Source organism: Acomys russatus, chromosome 20 (genome assembly GCF_903995435.1).
Source record: "Acomys russatus chromosome 20, mAcoRus1.1, whole genome shotgun sequence".
Lineage (NCBI taxonomy): Eukaryota > Metazoa > Chordata > Mammalia > Rodentia > Muridae > Acomys > Acomys russatus.
This window is the reverse complement of record NC_067156.1, coordinates 30,378,251-30,392,418: the sequence shown is the minus strand read 5'-3', so window position 1 is coordinate 30,392,418 and position 14,168 is coordinate 30,378,251. Positions and strand designations below refer to the sequence as shown.

Below are 14,168 nucleotides of genomic sequence, written 5' to 3'. Positions count from 1 at the left end.
CTCCCCCTATAGTGCCAGGGCTAGGGGATTCAGGATTTTACATGGGTGCTGTGTTCCAGATTCTGGCTTTTATGTGTGTGCAGCAAGTGTTCTTACTTAAAGAACTCTCTCTTTACCCCTGTGTGACATTTTTTTTTCACTAAAGCACTCTAGGCGTTCACCTAGTTTTGGTTTTGTGTACTTCTTTTATCTTTATAAATTATTAAAGTAGAATTTAGGGCTTCTTAGTGTTGGGATGTAGCTCAGTGGTAGAGTGCTTGTCTACAATATGCAAGACCCAGGGCTCAAGTCCCAGCATCACCAACAAAGCAAAACGACAAACCGCATACCCAGAACAGCAGTAGAACTTCCTAGATAAGCAGCCGTGAAGATGTGGCGTCTACCAGTGGCCATCTCTTGGCTTTGGTCAACATGAATCTTTTTCTTTGTGTTGCAGGCACTCGCCTGCCTTGGGATGAACAGTGGCTGATTGAGTCACTCTCAGATTCCACTATTTACATGGCGTTTTACACAGTTGCACACCTGTTGCAGGGGGGTGACCTGCACGGGCAGGCGGAGTCTCCACTGGGCATCAGGTTGGTACATAGCTGAGGAAAAGAAGTGGTTCAACTGCACATGTTGTGACATTTTGGTTTATGTATTTAGAAATCCATTCTTTTGTCTTTATTTTTCTCAAGAATTTGGCAAGCAAGAGGCATTCACTTTAATCCCAGAATTTAGGAAGCAGAAGTGGCCATTCTAAGAGTTACAGGCCAGGTTGGTCTACATAGTGAGATCCTATCTTTAAAAAGGGTAGCAATATTTTGTTATGTTTTGCTTTTTTGCTGTGCAATTGAGAAAGCTGATTAAGCTCCCCACCCCATGCCTTCTCCATTCTTAGGATCTGTTTGTTCTTGTTTGATATTGTAACTAATTCCAATCTTAATTCATGATTAGGTGAAAATTCTGATTCTTTCAAAATAATAGTGTGTTGGTTCGCTTTCTTTCAACGCAGACCCCAGCAGATGACTAAGGATGTTTGGGATTATGTGTTCTTCAAGGATGCTCCATTTCCTAAGACTCAGATCCCAAAGGAAAAGCTGGATCAGTTGAAGCAGGAGTTTGAGTTCTGGTATCCAGTGGACCTTCGAGCCTCTGGCAAGGATCTGATTCCAAATCACCTCTCGTATTACATTTACAACCATGTGGCCATGTGGCCGGAACAAAGGTGAATGCTTAGTCTGTGTGCGTGCATTTATTGATGGTCAATAAGGGCATCTTAAGGCTTCGAGTGTCTAAGGGAATAGCTATGGAGGGGTAGCTGGATTTGTCCAGCATGCATTAGTGCAGAATGTGTGCTTCCTCCTGTCTTATACCAACAGCCCAAAGAGTATGCTCTATATTTCAGGTCACCAGGGCCTAGTGATCTGCATGCTGAAGTAATGCAGCAGTCCTAAGATGGGCTGTAGAGTGCATAATGCAACGTGTAAGATAAAAGACTGCTTATGACCTTTCACCCACCATTGTACTTACTCCCCTCCACTTTGCTATACTGTTTTGTTTTCTGTTTTCTTTTGGAACAAACGCTTATGCATATTCTGGGAGTTGAAAGCTATGTATTTTTATTCATGCAAAGGTAACCATAATGATCTTTCGTTTCTTTTGCATAATAGCATATTTTCAAGATCTTCCGGTGTTCATACTTGAGTCCTGCCTATGGCTTAAAACAGTTGCTGTATTTGTCTTCATGCCTCACAGAGACAGTCCTTTGGTTCCTTTCTGTTGCTTCCTGTTGAAATCAGGAGCACAGCACAGGGAGCAGTTCTGTGGGATGAGGCAGGCCCTATTTTTGAGCTCTAGAACTGCAAAGCAAAAGCTACCTGCAATTATACTACATGGCCTTGTCTCAACAAACTGCTCATTGTTAACATTTACTTTAGGGTATCATGGGAAACTGCAACTTTGTTTTACTTTTTATTTTCTGTGTTGCGACATGTGCCTGTGAAGTGATAAGTGGCCTGTGGCTGTTCGAGCAAATGGACACCTGCTGCTCAACTCAGAGAAGGTGAGGCTCTGGGCAAGGCTTTTCAGCTGAGGAAAAAAAGATATAAAAATATGAGTTAGTTAAAATTAAGAAAAAAAAAAAGCCCTAAACTCTCTAGGACTAATAGCATAAACTAAATTTTAATCTTTGAGTAAACAAAACAGATAGTACTAGGTTTGTTATGATGTTGGTATTTAGGATGATACAAATTAGGATGGAGGAGAGAGATGAAAGAAGCTAAGGACAAGAAGCATAAAGATCTTAGAACTGTGACCTTTTACATGCCTCTTACCAAGTGGAGAGAGTGCCTGGTGTCTTGATACTGTGACTTACAGCTCTTAAAGAGCTCCCTGCCTGCCAGGCCTACATAGTGAGGCCCTTTTAGACTAGGGCATTTCCTAAGTCTGCTGCGACTGCTGCTTCTCTATCTGCTGCTGAAGGTCCTGAAAGCCTCACTCTACCCTCAGGAGTGAATCTATTTTGCTGATGACTCTGGGTCAGCAAGCCTCTTCCCTCTGTAAGCAGCCAGTGTTCCCCGTTACAGTCGAGTCAGTTCTGGCTAGCCCAGCCTTATGGAGGTTTAGTGAGACCCTGTCCTAGCTGCTTGGTGCCTGGGAACCCAGACAGTTACTTGATAGCCTCGGGGTCAGGGCTTGCCTCTCTTCAGTCCTGTCCCCCTCCTTATCCTTCCCATTTCAGAGTCTTCTGCTTTTTTTTTTTTGTTTGTTTGTTTGTTTTTGAGAAAAGGTTTCTCTGTGTAGCCTTGGCTGTCCTAGACTGGATTTGTAAACCAGGCTGGCCTCGAACTCACAGTGATCCACCTGCCTCTGCCTCCCGAGTGCTGGGATTAAAGGCGTGCGCCACCACACCCGCCTTAGTCTTCTGCTTTTAAGCCATCGTGACCAATCTGGTTAACTTGATTTGGATTGTTTTAATTATGTATGATGTTATTAATGCCTGACCATTGCCTTTTTTTTTCCCCTCCAGATGTCAAAATCTACGGGCAACTTCCTTACTTTGAGCCAAGCTGTTGACAAATTTTCAGCTGATGGTGAGTACATATTTTCATCCTCACTGTTACTCAGATAGGGCTGCAGAAGATCAGTTGAAATTGTTGCTTGTTCTTTTTCTTTGAACAGAAATTTAAGAACTCATGTTTTCTTTGTGGATAAGCTGTACAGTATTTAAGTTAAAACATGAGAATTGCTGATAAAATCTATTCAAGAAAAAACTGAATGTGTTTAGATGTTAATTTTTTGTGCATTTGTATCTGATGTATGTCTGAATGTGAGCATGCTCGTACTGTGGTGCCTGCTTATGTGGGGGTCAGATGACAACCCCCGCCCCCCCAACATTGTTTACAGTGAACAGATGACAGTTTTTTGGAGTTGATTCTCTCTTCACCTTGCTTTGAGGCAAGGTCTTTCTTGTTTCTCTACTCCACTTCAGACTAGCTGGCTGGCAAACTTGTGGGTGATTCTCCTGAATTTTCAGAAGCTTTACCGGAGGTTATGAGTTGAGCTGATAACAGTGATCTATAGGTGTGAACACACGTGTTTAGAAGGTAGTTTGACATGCACATCTCATCCATCTAGTAAAACCATAGAAGTTTCTTTCCCATTGGGACTTAAGACCTTTCCAGCCACAGGTTTTGTCCTGGCTTAAAGTACCAGACATGAATTTCCTCTTTTAGAGCAGGCCTTAAATCCAGCTGGAAGGCTGTTGGTCTTATGCGTGACAGCTGAGCCAGTATTGCACAAGCCGGCATGCCTTGTCTGGCATGCTGGTGTTTCAGCACACAGAGTCCATGTACAAGGAGGAATGCTGGAGACAGTGTTCCACCAGCAGCCAGCAGGGTATGAGTTCTCAGTTCAGTCCCAACTCATGTCTGCATGTCCTACAGTCAAAGCATGTATATGTGGTGTCTTTGGCCATGGGGTCTTACCATCTGGTCCTGGCGTACACCAACAGCAGTAGCAATAGCTTTAGTGGCGTGTGGGACCTCAGGGGCTTCCCTGGTCAACAAATCACAGGAAGGTAGCCCATCCCTGGCACTGGGGTTTTTATTCAATAACCTATGGCCCGTGGGAGTGTCCTTTCAACCATGTATGGGGTACCTGTTGCATCTTCTTTCTTTTAATTAACACAGGCCCAGTTGGGTTACAGAGTAGTTAGAAGTACCATTATGCCTGGCTGTCTCTCCAAATCTGCCAAACACTCAGGTTAGCGTTAAGTCATCTATATAACAAAACCAGAGGGTAGACAGGACAAAGCAACGTCTTGAGCCACCGTCCTGTAACAAAGAGTGAGGTTACAAAGATGACCTCGGTGAAGCACTCTGAATTCTGTTGTCATCTGTCCTTAGCGAGTGTCAGGTGAGCCCAGAAGGTTATAACTAAGAAGATACTAAAGTCAAACTTAAGCAGGCTCTAAGACTACATGGAAAGATTGCGTCCATTTGGATCAACTGCTTCCTCTACAGATGAACGTTGGGTACAGAGCATGGATAGGAGAGAGATGCTGACTTAATTAGCTCCCTCCAACCCCTAGTCATTCTCTCTGAGCCACTACATGTCCACATCCTGGCGCTCTCCCATGGAGCCTTTCTACTTTTCTCTACACCTGATAAACTCAGTGGTCCTGACTTGATCTGCTTAGACTGACTTGGGGGCCAAGGTCAATGTGGCCCTGCTTTCCTGTGATATACCTGCTGGCTTCCTTGGTAAGAGTGGCCCTGAGTTGGCATAGTGGCTTGTTGGCTCTCCGTTCACCACACCTGGCCACTGGGGAAGTTCTTGACTGGGCAAACTGTCTCTACCCTTAGTATAACTGTTTTCTGGTGGGAAATGTACCATCCCTAGGCTGGGAGGATGATGACCTACCCCTGGGACAGGCTTGGTGGTCTGTACTTGTATTGTTCTATCATGGATGTCTTTTGTGAACTGCTCCTTTGCACAGTTTGTCTTCTATCAACTCTTGCCTCAGGAACTCCATCTCGGTGCTAATCTTGCCGCATTTGTCTCTGAGTAGCCCTGACAGACCTCTGCCTTCTGCTTTACCTTTTTCTTATTTCTCTTGCTTGTTCTTACAGGTACCTTTATATGCTGGTCTAAGTCACCAAGAGCTGCCAAAGCCACCAAAGGACTCAGCTCCAGACCAGCCTTGAGGTCCATGTTTGACCAGCCCTTTCTTTACTCCTCTGTGGACACAGTTCTATCTGGCCCAGTGAACTGGAGTTCAAACACAGCTCCTTTTATTCCTACTTCGCTAATGGTGTCTGCCCCTCCTCCTATTGCTGATGTTTATGGGGACTTGAGCTGGAGATAAGCAAGACTTTATGATGGCTTTCATTAGCCAGTCCACCAGGGACTAATTGCCCTCACACTGTCTCAGGTTATGTAGCCTGTGCCTTAGGAGGGATGGGAGATCACATTACTCATTTTCTGCCTCCACAGCAGTCAGACTGGTCCCGTCTGCTCCCATGTCCTGCAGCTTCATAAGCCAGGGTGAGACAGGCTGTCATTGCTTGTTTTAAAAACTCTCCCAAAATTTGAGCTCTCAGCAGTTCAAGAGCTGAGAATTTCTGGATCACATGCTCCCATCTGCACACTAGATTTCAGGTTTTCCTTTTTTCTACAAAAGGTTGGATTTAAGGGGTATCTTTTATTGTTTTTTGTTTTTTTTTACCATGTTCTGCCCATCCTCCTCACTGTGAACCTTCTCATGGGTTCCAGGTTGTTAGATCCAAGAACTTTTGAGCATAGATCTAACCTTTTCTTCTGTCCTTCAAGCTTTAAGATGTGGCAAGCCTGTACCTTCATCTCATCCTCTTGCTTTTTTTCTAATTTATTTCCAGAAAAGAGGCTAACACAAATGATGCTGCTGCCATCTCCCTTTCTTGTTACAATTGCTCCTTTATACAAGCGACTTCCTGCATGGCTGCCATCTTGGCCTCAGATATGTTTCTCAGTACACATAGCAGAGGCCAGGCAACCTCTACCACTGCTGCCGACAATCTCGACTCTTGAACACTAATCTTAAAGACTGCAAAATTCCCTCTAACCCTGTAACTGTTTGCAGGCCATCTCCATATTCATGTGGGACACCCCACTCATCAAGCAAGGCATACCATCCCATACAATATAAATGAAGACTGCTGTCCTGGGATTCCTCCCACAGATGCTCTTAATCCTGGAGGCTCAGCCTTAGTTGCTCGTCTCACTATTCAGAGCAAGAACCAGGCCTTAGTAACATTATCATCTCAACATGCCTGGGAAGAAAACACATTGTACTGAGCGTGGGCAAACTGGTACAAATGCATACAAATAATACAAATGTGATACAAAGGAGAAAAAGTAATTTAAGTAATGGAGAGTCTTAGTTTTGCTGTTGGTCCAGGACAATCATATATAACATTTGTTACTTCCTAATTTATATGTAAGGATTGCAGTGTACCAACTGGATGCATAATTTTTTCCTAGAATGTGTGTGGGTTGGTGTTTTTTTTTTTTTTTTTTGTCTGTTTTGAGACATTACATCATAGCTTGGGATGCCTTCAGACTTTCTATGTGGCCAAGAACTTCTGCTTCTAGCTCCCAAATGCTGGGATTACAGGTGCTTGCTACCATACCTGGCCATATATGTGTAATTATATATATTTGGTTTTTCAAGACAGTTTCTCTGTGTAGCCCTGGCTGTCCTATAACTCACTCTGATGACCAGGCTAGCCTCTTAACTCACAGACATCTGCCTGCCTCCCAAGTGCTGGGATTAAAGGTGTGTTCCATCACTACCTAGTCACTAACCAAGTGTTTCTTTGTTTTTGTTTTTTTTCGAGATAGGGTTTCTCTGTGTGATAGCCCTGGCTGTCCTGGATTCACTTGGTAGACCAGGCTGGCCTCGAACTTATAAAGACCTGTCTGCCTCTGCCTCCACAGTGCTGGGATTAAAGATGTGTGCCACCACGCCTGCTTCAGTAACCATGTTTTTAAGTGACTGATTTTTGTTTTCTTTCAGGAATGCGCCTGGCTTTGGCTGATGCTGGTGACACTGTAGAAGATGCCAACTTTGTGGAAGCCATGGCAGATGCAGGTATCCTCCGTCTGTACACATGGGTAGAGTGGGTCAAAGAAATGCTCGCCAACTGCAGCAGCCTCAGAAGTGGACCTGCCAATTCATTCAATGATCGTGTGTTTGCTAGGTAATCCTGGGCCAGCGCTATGCCATGGGAGTTGCTAAGTCTGGTTTCCAGGGGTCTGTTTTTCCTTTATCCTAAAATAAGTTAAATAATAGAAACAATTGCTATTTGTCTAGGACTTACATGTGCTAAGCACTTTTTCTAACTCTGGCCTCAAAGCAACCCTGTGTACTAACAGCATAGCTGCCTCAGCTTTCGAGATGAATGCCTTGATGCAGTAAAGGAAACTTGGGGTGTGAATTTGTCTGTATCTCCAAAACCTCTTCGCATTACTTTTCCCTTACTGTCTCACATTACAGTGGGGGTAAAATGGTGACAGGAAAAACAGGTTAAGAGAAAAGGAGATATACCTTCTACAAACATTCACGATATCTGCTGGCCAGGAGGGATTCTCAGTGCTGGTGCTAAAAGATGAGTAAGACTTGTGGCACTAGCTGTGAATTCAGTAATAGGTGTAAGGAGGATTCAGGGGAGACATGAGAATTCTGGGTTTCTTGAAGAAGTAGACAGTAGTCTTACAAGGAAAGGAGAAAACATAATCCCTGGCAAGAGAAGGTATTCAAAGTACAGATATGTAGGTCAGAGACAAGAGATAAAAGATATCAGAGCCAGGTCAGGTCAAATTAAATCTGGGATGATGAGAGTTGTGTTTCCTAATAGCTGGTATCCATTACTTAACATGCTATCACCTTAGTCAGGTGATTATTATAGTGTGTCATCTTTTCCCCCATTTTGGGTTTCTCTGTGTAACAGCTCTGGCTGTCCTGGACCTCTCTTTGTAAACCAGGGCTGGCCTCAAACTCACAAAGATCCACCTGCCTGTCCCTCCTGAGTGCTGGAATTAAGGGTATGTGCCACCATGCCCAGCTCTTTTTTTTTTTTTTTTTAATTTTAAAGATTTATTTATTCATTATGTATACAATGTTCTGCCTGCATGTGTGCCTGCCCACCAGAAGAGGACATCCGGTCTCATTACAGACGGATATGAACCACCATGTCGTGTCTGGGAACCGAACTCAATCTCTGGAAGAGCAGACAGTGCCCTTAACCTCTGAGCCATCTCTCCAGCCCTATAATAGTTTGTTTAAGCATCATTAACAATGTTTTCTTGGAGAAAGTGTTTGGGGGAGACAGGGTCTCACACTACCCTAGGCTGGCCTTGAACATAATATACTCCTGTCTCAGCCTTTCCAAGTACCTGGATTACAGGCCACCATGCCTAGCTCTACCAAGAAACCTAACAGACAACAACAAAATACTGTTAAGTGTGTTATTATAAATAGGAGTACTGAGTAGTAAAGGCCGGCATTGCATACAAATAGGTAGACAAATAGAGGACAAAGCAATTTTGTCTTAGGCATTTTTAAAAAAAACCCAAAAATTTAAAAAGTCTCTGTGTATGTGAGAAAGAGAAAACAACCTCAGGCTTTGGTGCTTGCTTTGCACCTTGTCTGAGATAGGGCCTTCTGGGTAAGCCAGGCCAGCTGCACAGGGGGCGTCCTGGAATTTTCTTGTTTTGGCTTCCCATCTCTCCCTGGTGCACTGATATCACAGGTGTGCACCACATCCTCTGCTTTAGTTGGCTTGGCATTTGAACTCAAGCCCTTAGGCTTGTACAGTAGACACTTTACTCACTGAGCCATCTCTCTGGTCCTTGTATTCAACAATTTGTAATGTTTTTGGTATCATATTAATTTTGTTGGTTATTCATCTATGTGGCAGTTTTATATAACATAAGTAAAATGTATGATAATATGAAATACATAAAACATAGTTGCCTTTAAACTGAATAGATTTTCTTTCCCTATTCAATAGTGAAATGAATGCAGGAATTATAAAAACAGATCAAAACTATGAAAAGATGATGTTTAAAGAAGCTTTGAAAACAGGTTTTTTTGAGTTTCAGGTATGCTATTCTTTTGGTGTCTAAAACATGTGAGCATTAATTCAGTGTATTTCCTTCTTTTTCTTCTTGCTATGAAATAATTGCATGTCTCAAGTAAAGACTGAAAATCTTTTCAATGAGTTTCTAAGTTTTCTGTTAAATTGTGGTTTTAAAGTAGTTTTCTTTGACATTGTGTCTGTGTATCTATTTAGATAGAAAACTGCTCTTATTTTACTCCTGGGCTTTAAGGAGAGGTCCTCCTGTCTCCACTTAGGCACACTGAGTCCTAATGCACAAAAGCATTTTAAATTGATAAGTGCGAAGGCAAAGGTGTAAAATTGATTGCCATCAACCTGAAAGTCCACTAGGTGTCACTATTCCTCCAAGTTTGGCATTTCAAGGGCCGCATGCAGCTGTACTCAGTCAGCTTTGTAAAAGATCCCATGGAGATGTATGGAGCTTGGTTTTCAGATGTGCTTAAATAGGCCAAACGCTGAGCGGAGAAGTTTTGCATTCATGCTCCTTTATGTCGCTGCTGCTCGGGCCCTGCTCAAAGCCTGACCACAGAAAACAGTTCAGAGACCTAGCTTACATCGCACTGACGTAAACATGCCTTAGGAAAAAGAAAAAGAAAAAGAAAAAGAAACAAAGAGAGAGGGAAAGAGCAAGTGAGCTGAGCGTGGTGGGCTCACGCCTGTAATCCCAGGACTTAGAAGACTAGTACAGGAAGATTGCTGTGAGTTTGAGGTTAGCCTGGATCAAAGAGCATGCTCGTAAAAATGGAGGCTGGGCAGGCCTAGAATATATTGTAAAACCCTGTCTCAGAAATCCGAAAAATTCTGAGACTTTTTTTTCCCTTGAGGTCAAGAAAATTGAAACAATTGGAACAATTTCCTGGTTTATTTTCAATCTAGGGCCTTGCATGTGCTAGACATGCTAGCATGTGCTAGGCTTGCTACTCACCTACATTCCTAGCCTTTCTTGAGATCATTAATATGAAGACATAATATTCATTGGGTAAAGATTGTTTTTATATTATAGAGTTTTAAAAAGAATGTGAAATTTTTATAATAACTTTTAAAAGACTATTCCTTAATGCATTAAAACCAAGAAAATGAATTTTTTATCTTTATTTTAAAGAAAATGAGGAAAATGACAAAGCATTTGAAATTTTGTGTAGGCAGCTAAAGACAAATACCGTGAACTGGCCACAGAAGGGATGCACAGAGAGCTTGTGTTCCGGTTTATTGAAGTTCAGACGATCCTTCTGGCTCCATTCTGTCCACATTTGTGTGAGCACATCTGGACGCTGCTGGGAAAGGTACACCACTGGGTTTTAAATGCCCCGGGAGGTATGGTTTGGCCTTAGTAAATAAGTATTGAGATAATGTTGTTACTTATGAGAAGTTCAGGAATAATAATAGAAGGTTTATCATCATAATTCTAATAGTTTGAAAGATCTGTACAGGACAGATACTATATTTGTGTTTGTATATATACATATACATTTGTACATGATACTCTGCATGTTTTCTACTGTTTGAGTATGTTCAGATGAACATTTGAATGCATGTGTGTAATATTGTTCTTCCAGTGGTTAAAAGGGTGGAACTATTTTAGAGAGAGACCTATAAATAACAGAACAAAGTGCTTATAAACAAAGATATAAGGGTATGTTTATATAAATGTTCTTGTTTTATGTAAAACTCCTAGCATATATAGGGCTTATGTATATATCAAGGATGCTATGTCAGCATTCATAATGTGAAGATAAATTCAGTTATTTCTCCTGGGCTTGCAGATCAGTAGATTGGCCTGTCTTGTGTTTCTTTCCAGTCTCCTTAACCAGGCATTTGTGTTTTTCAGTCTATGAACACATACAGAAATGTTCTAGTGATCTAGGTGCTGAATAGCCATACTTTTAATACTGGATGTATTAATAGGATAAAAACGGAGAGCGTGCATAATTTATATAATAATGATTAAATTTAGGCAAATTAGCATTACATAATTGTCTTTGAAAGTGAGCATATGTGTGTGGGTATTAATATGCTTGTACAAATGGATGCTGATTAAGAATGTAGAGTCAGACTTCACAGCTTGAGTTCCAGGGAACATTAGATCAGGGACTGTGGAAGTGTGCTATGTGTAGTCAGGTTTGAACTTGGGGCACTCGATTACAGATGGTAGCTGTGGTGTAAAACTGTAAGCAAGGCCTGGAAAGCAAGTGTTTTTTAATCTCACTCAATCCTTTTTTTTCCCCAGCCTGATTCAATTATGCATGCCTCATGGCCTGTGGCAGGTCCTGTGGATGAATCTTTGATCCGTTCCTCACAGTACCTCATGGAAGTAGCACATGACCTTAGATTACGGCTTAAGAATTACATGATGCCACCTAAAGGGAAGGTGAAGTCATCCTTTAAACAGTTTTTTAAAAAGACCATTCTTTAGGATATGTTGTCACAGAGCAAACTCCTGAAAACTAAGTGATTAAAATGGGTAGTGCTGTGTGTGCTGTGGACACAGCTCTAAAGAGTGTGCGTTCTAACTTAGAGGCTTGGAGCACGTGTGTTCTAACTGTTAAGGGTCTGGAGCATGTATGTTCTAACTGTTAAGGGTCTGGAGCATGTATGTTCTAACTGTTAAGGGTCTGGAACATGTATGTTCTCAGGTCTGGAGCATGTATGTTATGATGTTAAATGTCTGGAGAATGTATGTTCTAACTTTTAAAGGTCTGGAACATGTGTGTTCTAATAGTTAAAGGTCTGGAGCACATATGTTCTAACTGTTAAATGTCTGGAGCATATGTGTTTTAACTGTTACAGGTCTAGGGCATGTATGTTCTGTTACAGATCTGGAGCATGTATGTTCTAACTGTTACAGGTCTGGAGCATGTATGTTCTAACTGTTACAGGTCTAGAGCATATGTGTTCTGTTACAGGTCTGGAGCATGTATGTTCTAACTGTTACAGGTCTAGAGCATATGTGTTCTGTTACAGGTCTGGAGCATGTATGTTCTAACTGTTACAGGTCTGGAGCATATGTGTTCTGTTACAGGTCTGGAGCATGTATGTTCTAACTATAAGGATGATGGTCTAGGAGCTGAGTGTTCTCATCTTTGGTTTACACAAGAACCTGTGTTTTTCTTTTCTCCTGTGCAGAAGACTGACAAGCAGCCACCACAGAGGCCCTCACACTGCACAATCTATGTGGCAAAGAACTACCCTCTCTGGCAGCACGTCACCCTGTCGGTCCTGCGAAGCCACTTTGAGGTGATGCTGATTTCCCTCAGTACTGTTGTCTGCTGAGGCTATTTTTGCTTTGGTTTTAGAATGTTAGCAGTGATGAGGGAGGGAGCAGACAGGTGGCCTTTTTCAATTCTCTCCAGGCAGAGGGTGTCCTTGGTAGCTTATACTGGATGCCAAGAGGAATGCTACCATTTTTCAAATTTCTGAAGCTGTCTTACAAAAAAATGTAGCAAGCTTAGTTGTTTGTAATTAATTTTTCTTTGCATGTATAGTTAGAATGATGAAGCACAGGGATGGAATTTACCTTTTGAACTTATTCAGACTTTAACAGTGATTGAATTTATGAAGCTCAGCTCTTACAACATTTGGAGTAAACTGAAGCTTTGCTCTTTACTGTTTAAGAAATTGATGCTTATTTTGTAATTGCTTATGGGACAGTCTCTTAAGGACGACTGTGAAATGAGATAGTTCTGTTTGTAGGAGGCTCAATGTTTAAACTTAGTTTTAACCTTTTGCTTTTTTGTTTGTTTGTTTGTTGTTGTTTTTGAGGCAGGGTCTTACTGTGTAGTACTGACCAGCTAAGAGCTTGTTTGGTAGACAAAACAAACCTCAAGTTCACAGAGAGCCCCTGCCTCCTGAGTGTTGGGATTAAAGATGTGAGCCACCACCACCCAGCTCTAACTTTTCTTTAAAAAAAAAAATTAATTATTTTATGTGTGTGATTAGAGTTTGTATATGTATATAATTTTAACTATATGTTACCTCTATGTGTGTATGTCTGTGCACCATATACAAGCCTGTACATTGGTGACATATGATAAATGGTTTGTTTTTCTTCTTTTTTTGGAGTAGATAGAAATGATACTATTTTTAGCATCAGAAACTCTAGACAATCTTTTTTTTCACATTTGTAAAGGAGCATATTTTCCTTTTCTTTTAAATAAAGATTTATTTACTGCTGTATTTTAAGGCTTGTCTGAATGCATGCCTGCACACCAGAAGACGGCATCAGATCCCATTATAGATAGTTGTGAGTTGTCATGTAATTCCTGGGCATTGGACTCAGAACCTCTGGAAAAGCAGCCAGTGCTTTTAACCACTGAGCCATCTCTCCAGCCCCAACAAAGTAATCATATTTTAGGGCTAGAGAGATGGCTTTGCCAAGGACCTGGATTTGGTTCTTAGCACCTTTGGCTGGCTGCTCACAACTGCCTGCTAGCTCCAGGGGAGCCCCTTACCTCCATGGGTGTACACACACACACACACACACACACACACACACACACACACACACAGAGTTGGGGGGAAGTAGTCATATGTTTTGTATAGGAAATGTATTACGGGGCGTGAGGTGGGGCAAAGCTTAGAGGTAGGAGCTCCCCTAGCATGGGTGAGGACTTGGGTTCACGTCCCAGTATTACAGAACAACAATAAACCCCTTTACAAACAAAAAAGGAAATGCATTGCTCTTCCATTTTAATATGACCAATGAAATGATAAGCTTTTTGGACTTGAAGACAAGCTCTTTATAAGACTGCGTCAGTCTTTTACCAGGTAAACGTGTCTCCCTGAAGGGCTACCTTCACTAAGAAAGATAAATACTCAGTGCACCGCGCTGTTTCTCATTTGGACTGACAAGCATGCTTCTCTGGTTTGGAGAGGAAGGCCTTTCTGCATCAGCCACCAAACTCTCACTTGATGCCGCCAGGCTGAGCACCCTTCTCTAACAGCTGCCCGAGGCCACCCTCTGTGTCTGTAGTCCCTGCAGGCATACCCGTGGTGTTTCATCACATTTTAAATATGTCTCTTTACACC

At 42.0% G+C, this 14,168-nt stretch overlaps 1 protein-coding gene across 1 annotated transcript in view; it reads left to right on the top strand.

The window, feature by feature from the left end:
* Lars1 (leucyl-tRNA synthetase 1) overlaps positions 1-14,168 on the top strand; it is a 54,868-nt gene that overhangs the window by 28,298 nt on the left and 12,402 nt on the right. Inside the window, exons 19-27 of the mRNA XM_051163920.1 lie at positions 437-575; positions 995-1,207; positions 1,987-2,044; positions 3,011-3,074; positions 7,040-7,223; positions 9,036-9,126; positions 10,286-10,426; positions 11,371-11,511; positions 12,267-12,377. Coding sequence (XP_051019877.1) covers positions 437-575; positions 995-1,207; positions 1,987-2,044; positions 3,011-3,074; positions 7,040-7,223; positions 9,036-9,126; positions 10,286-10,426; positions 11,371-11,511; positions 12,267-12,377 — 1,142 coding nt within the window. The remainder of the gene's footprint in view (positions 1-436; positions 576-994; positions 1,208-1,986; positions 2,045-3,010; positions 3,075-7,039; positions 7,224-9,035; positions 9,127-10,285; positions 10,427-11,370; positions 11,512-12,266; positions 12,378-14,168) is intronic.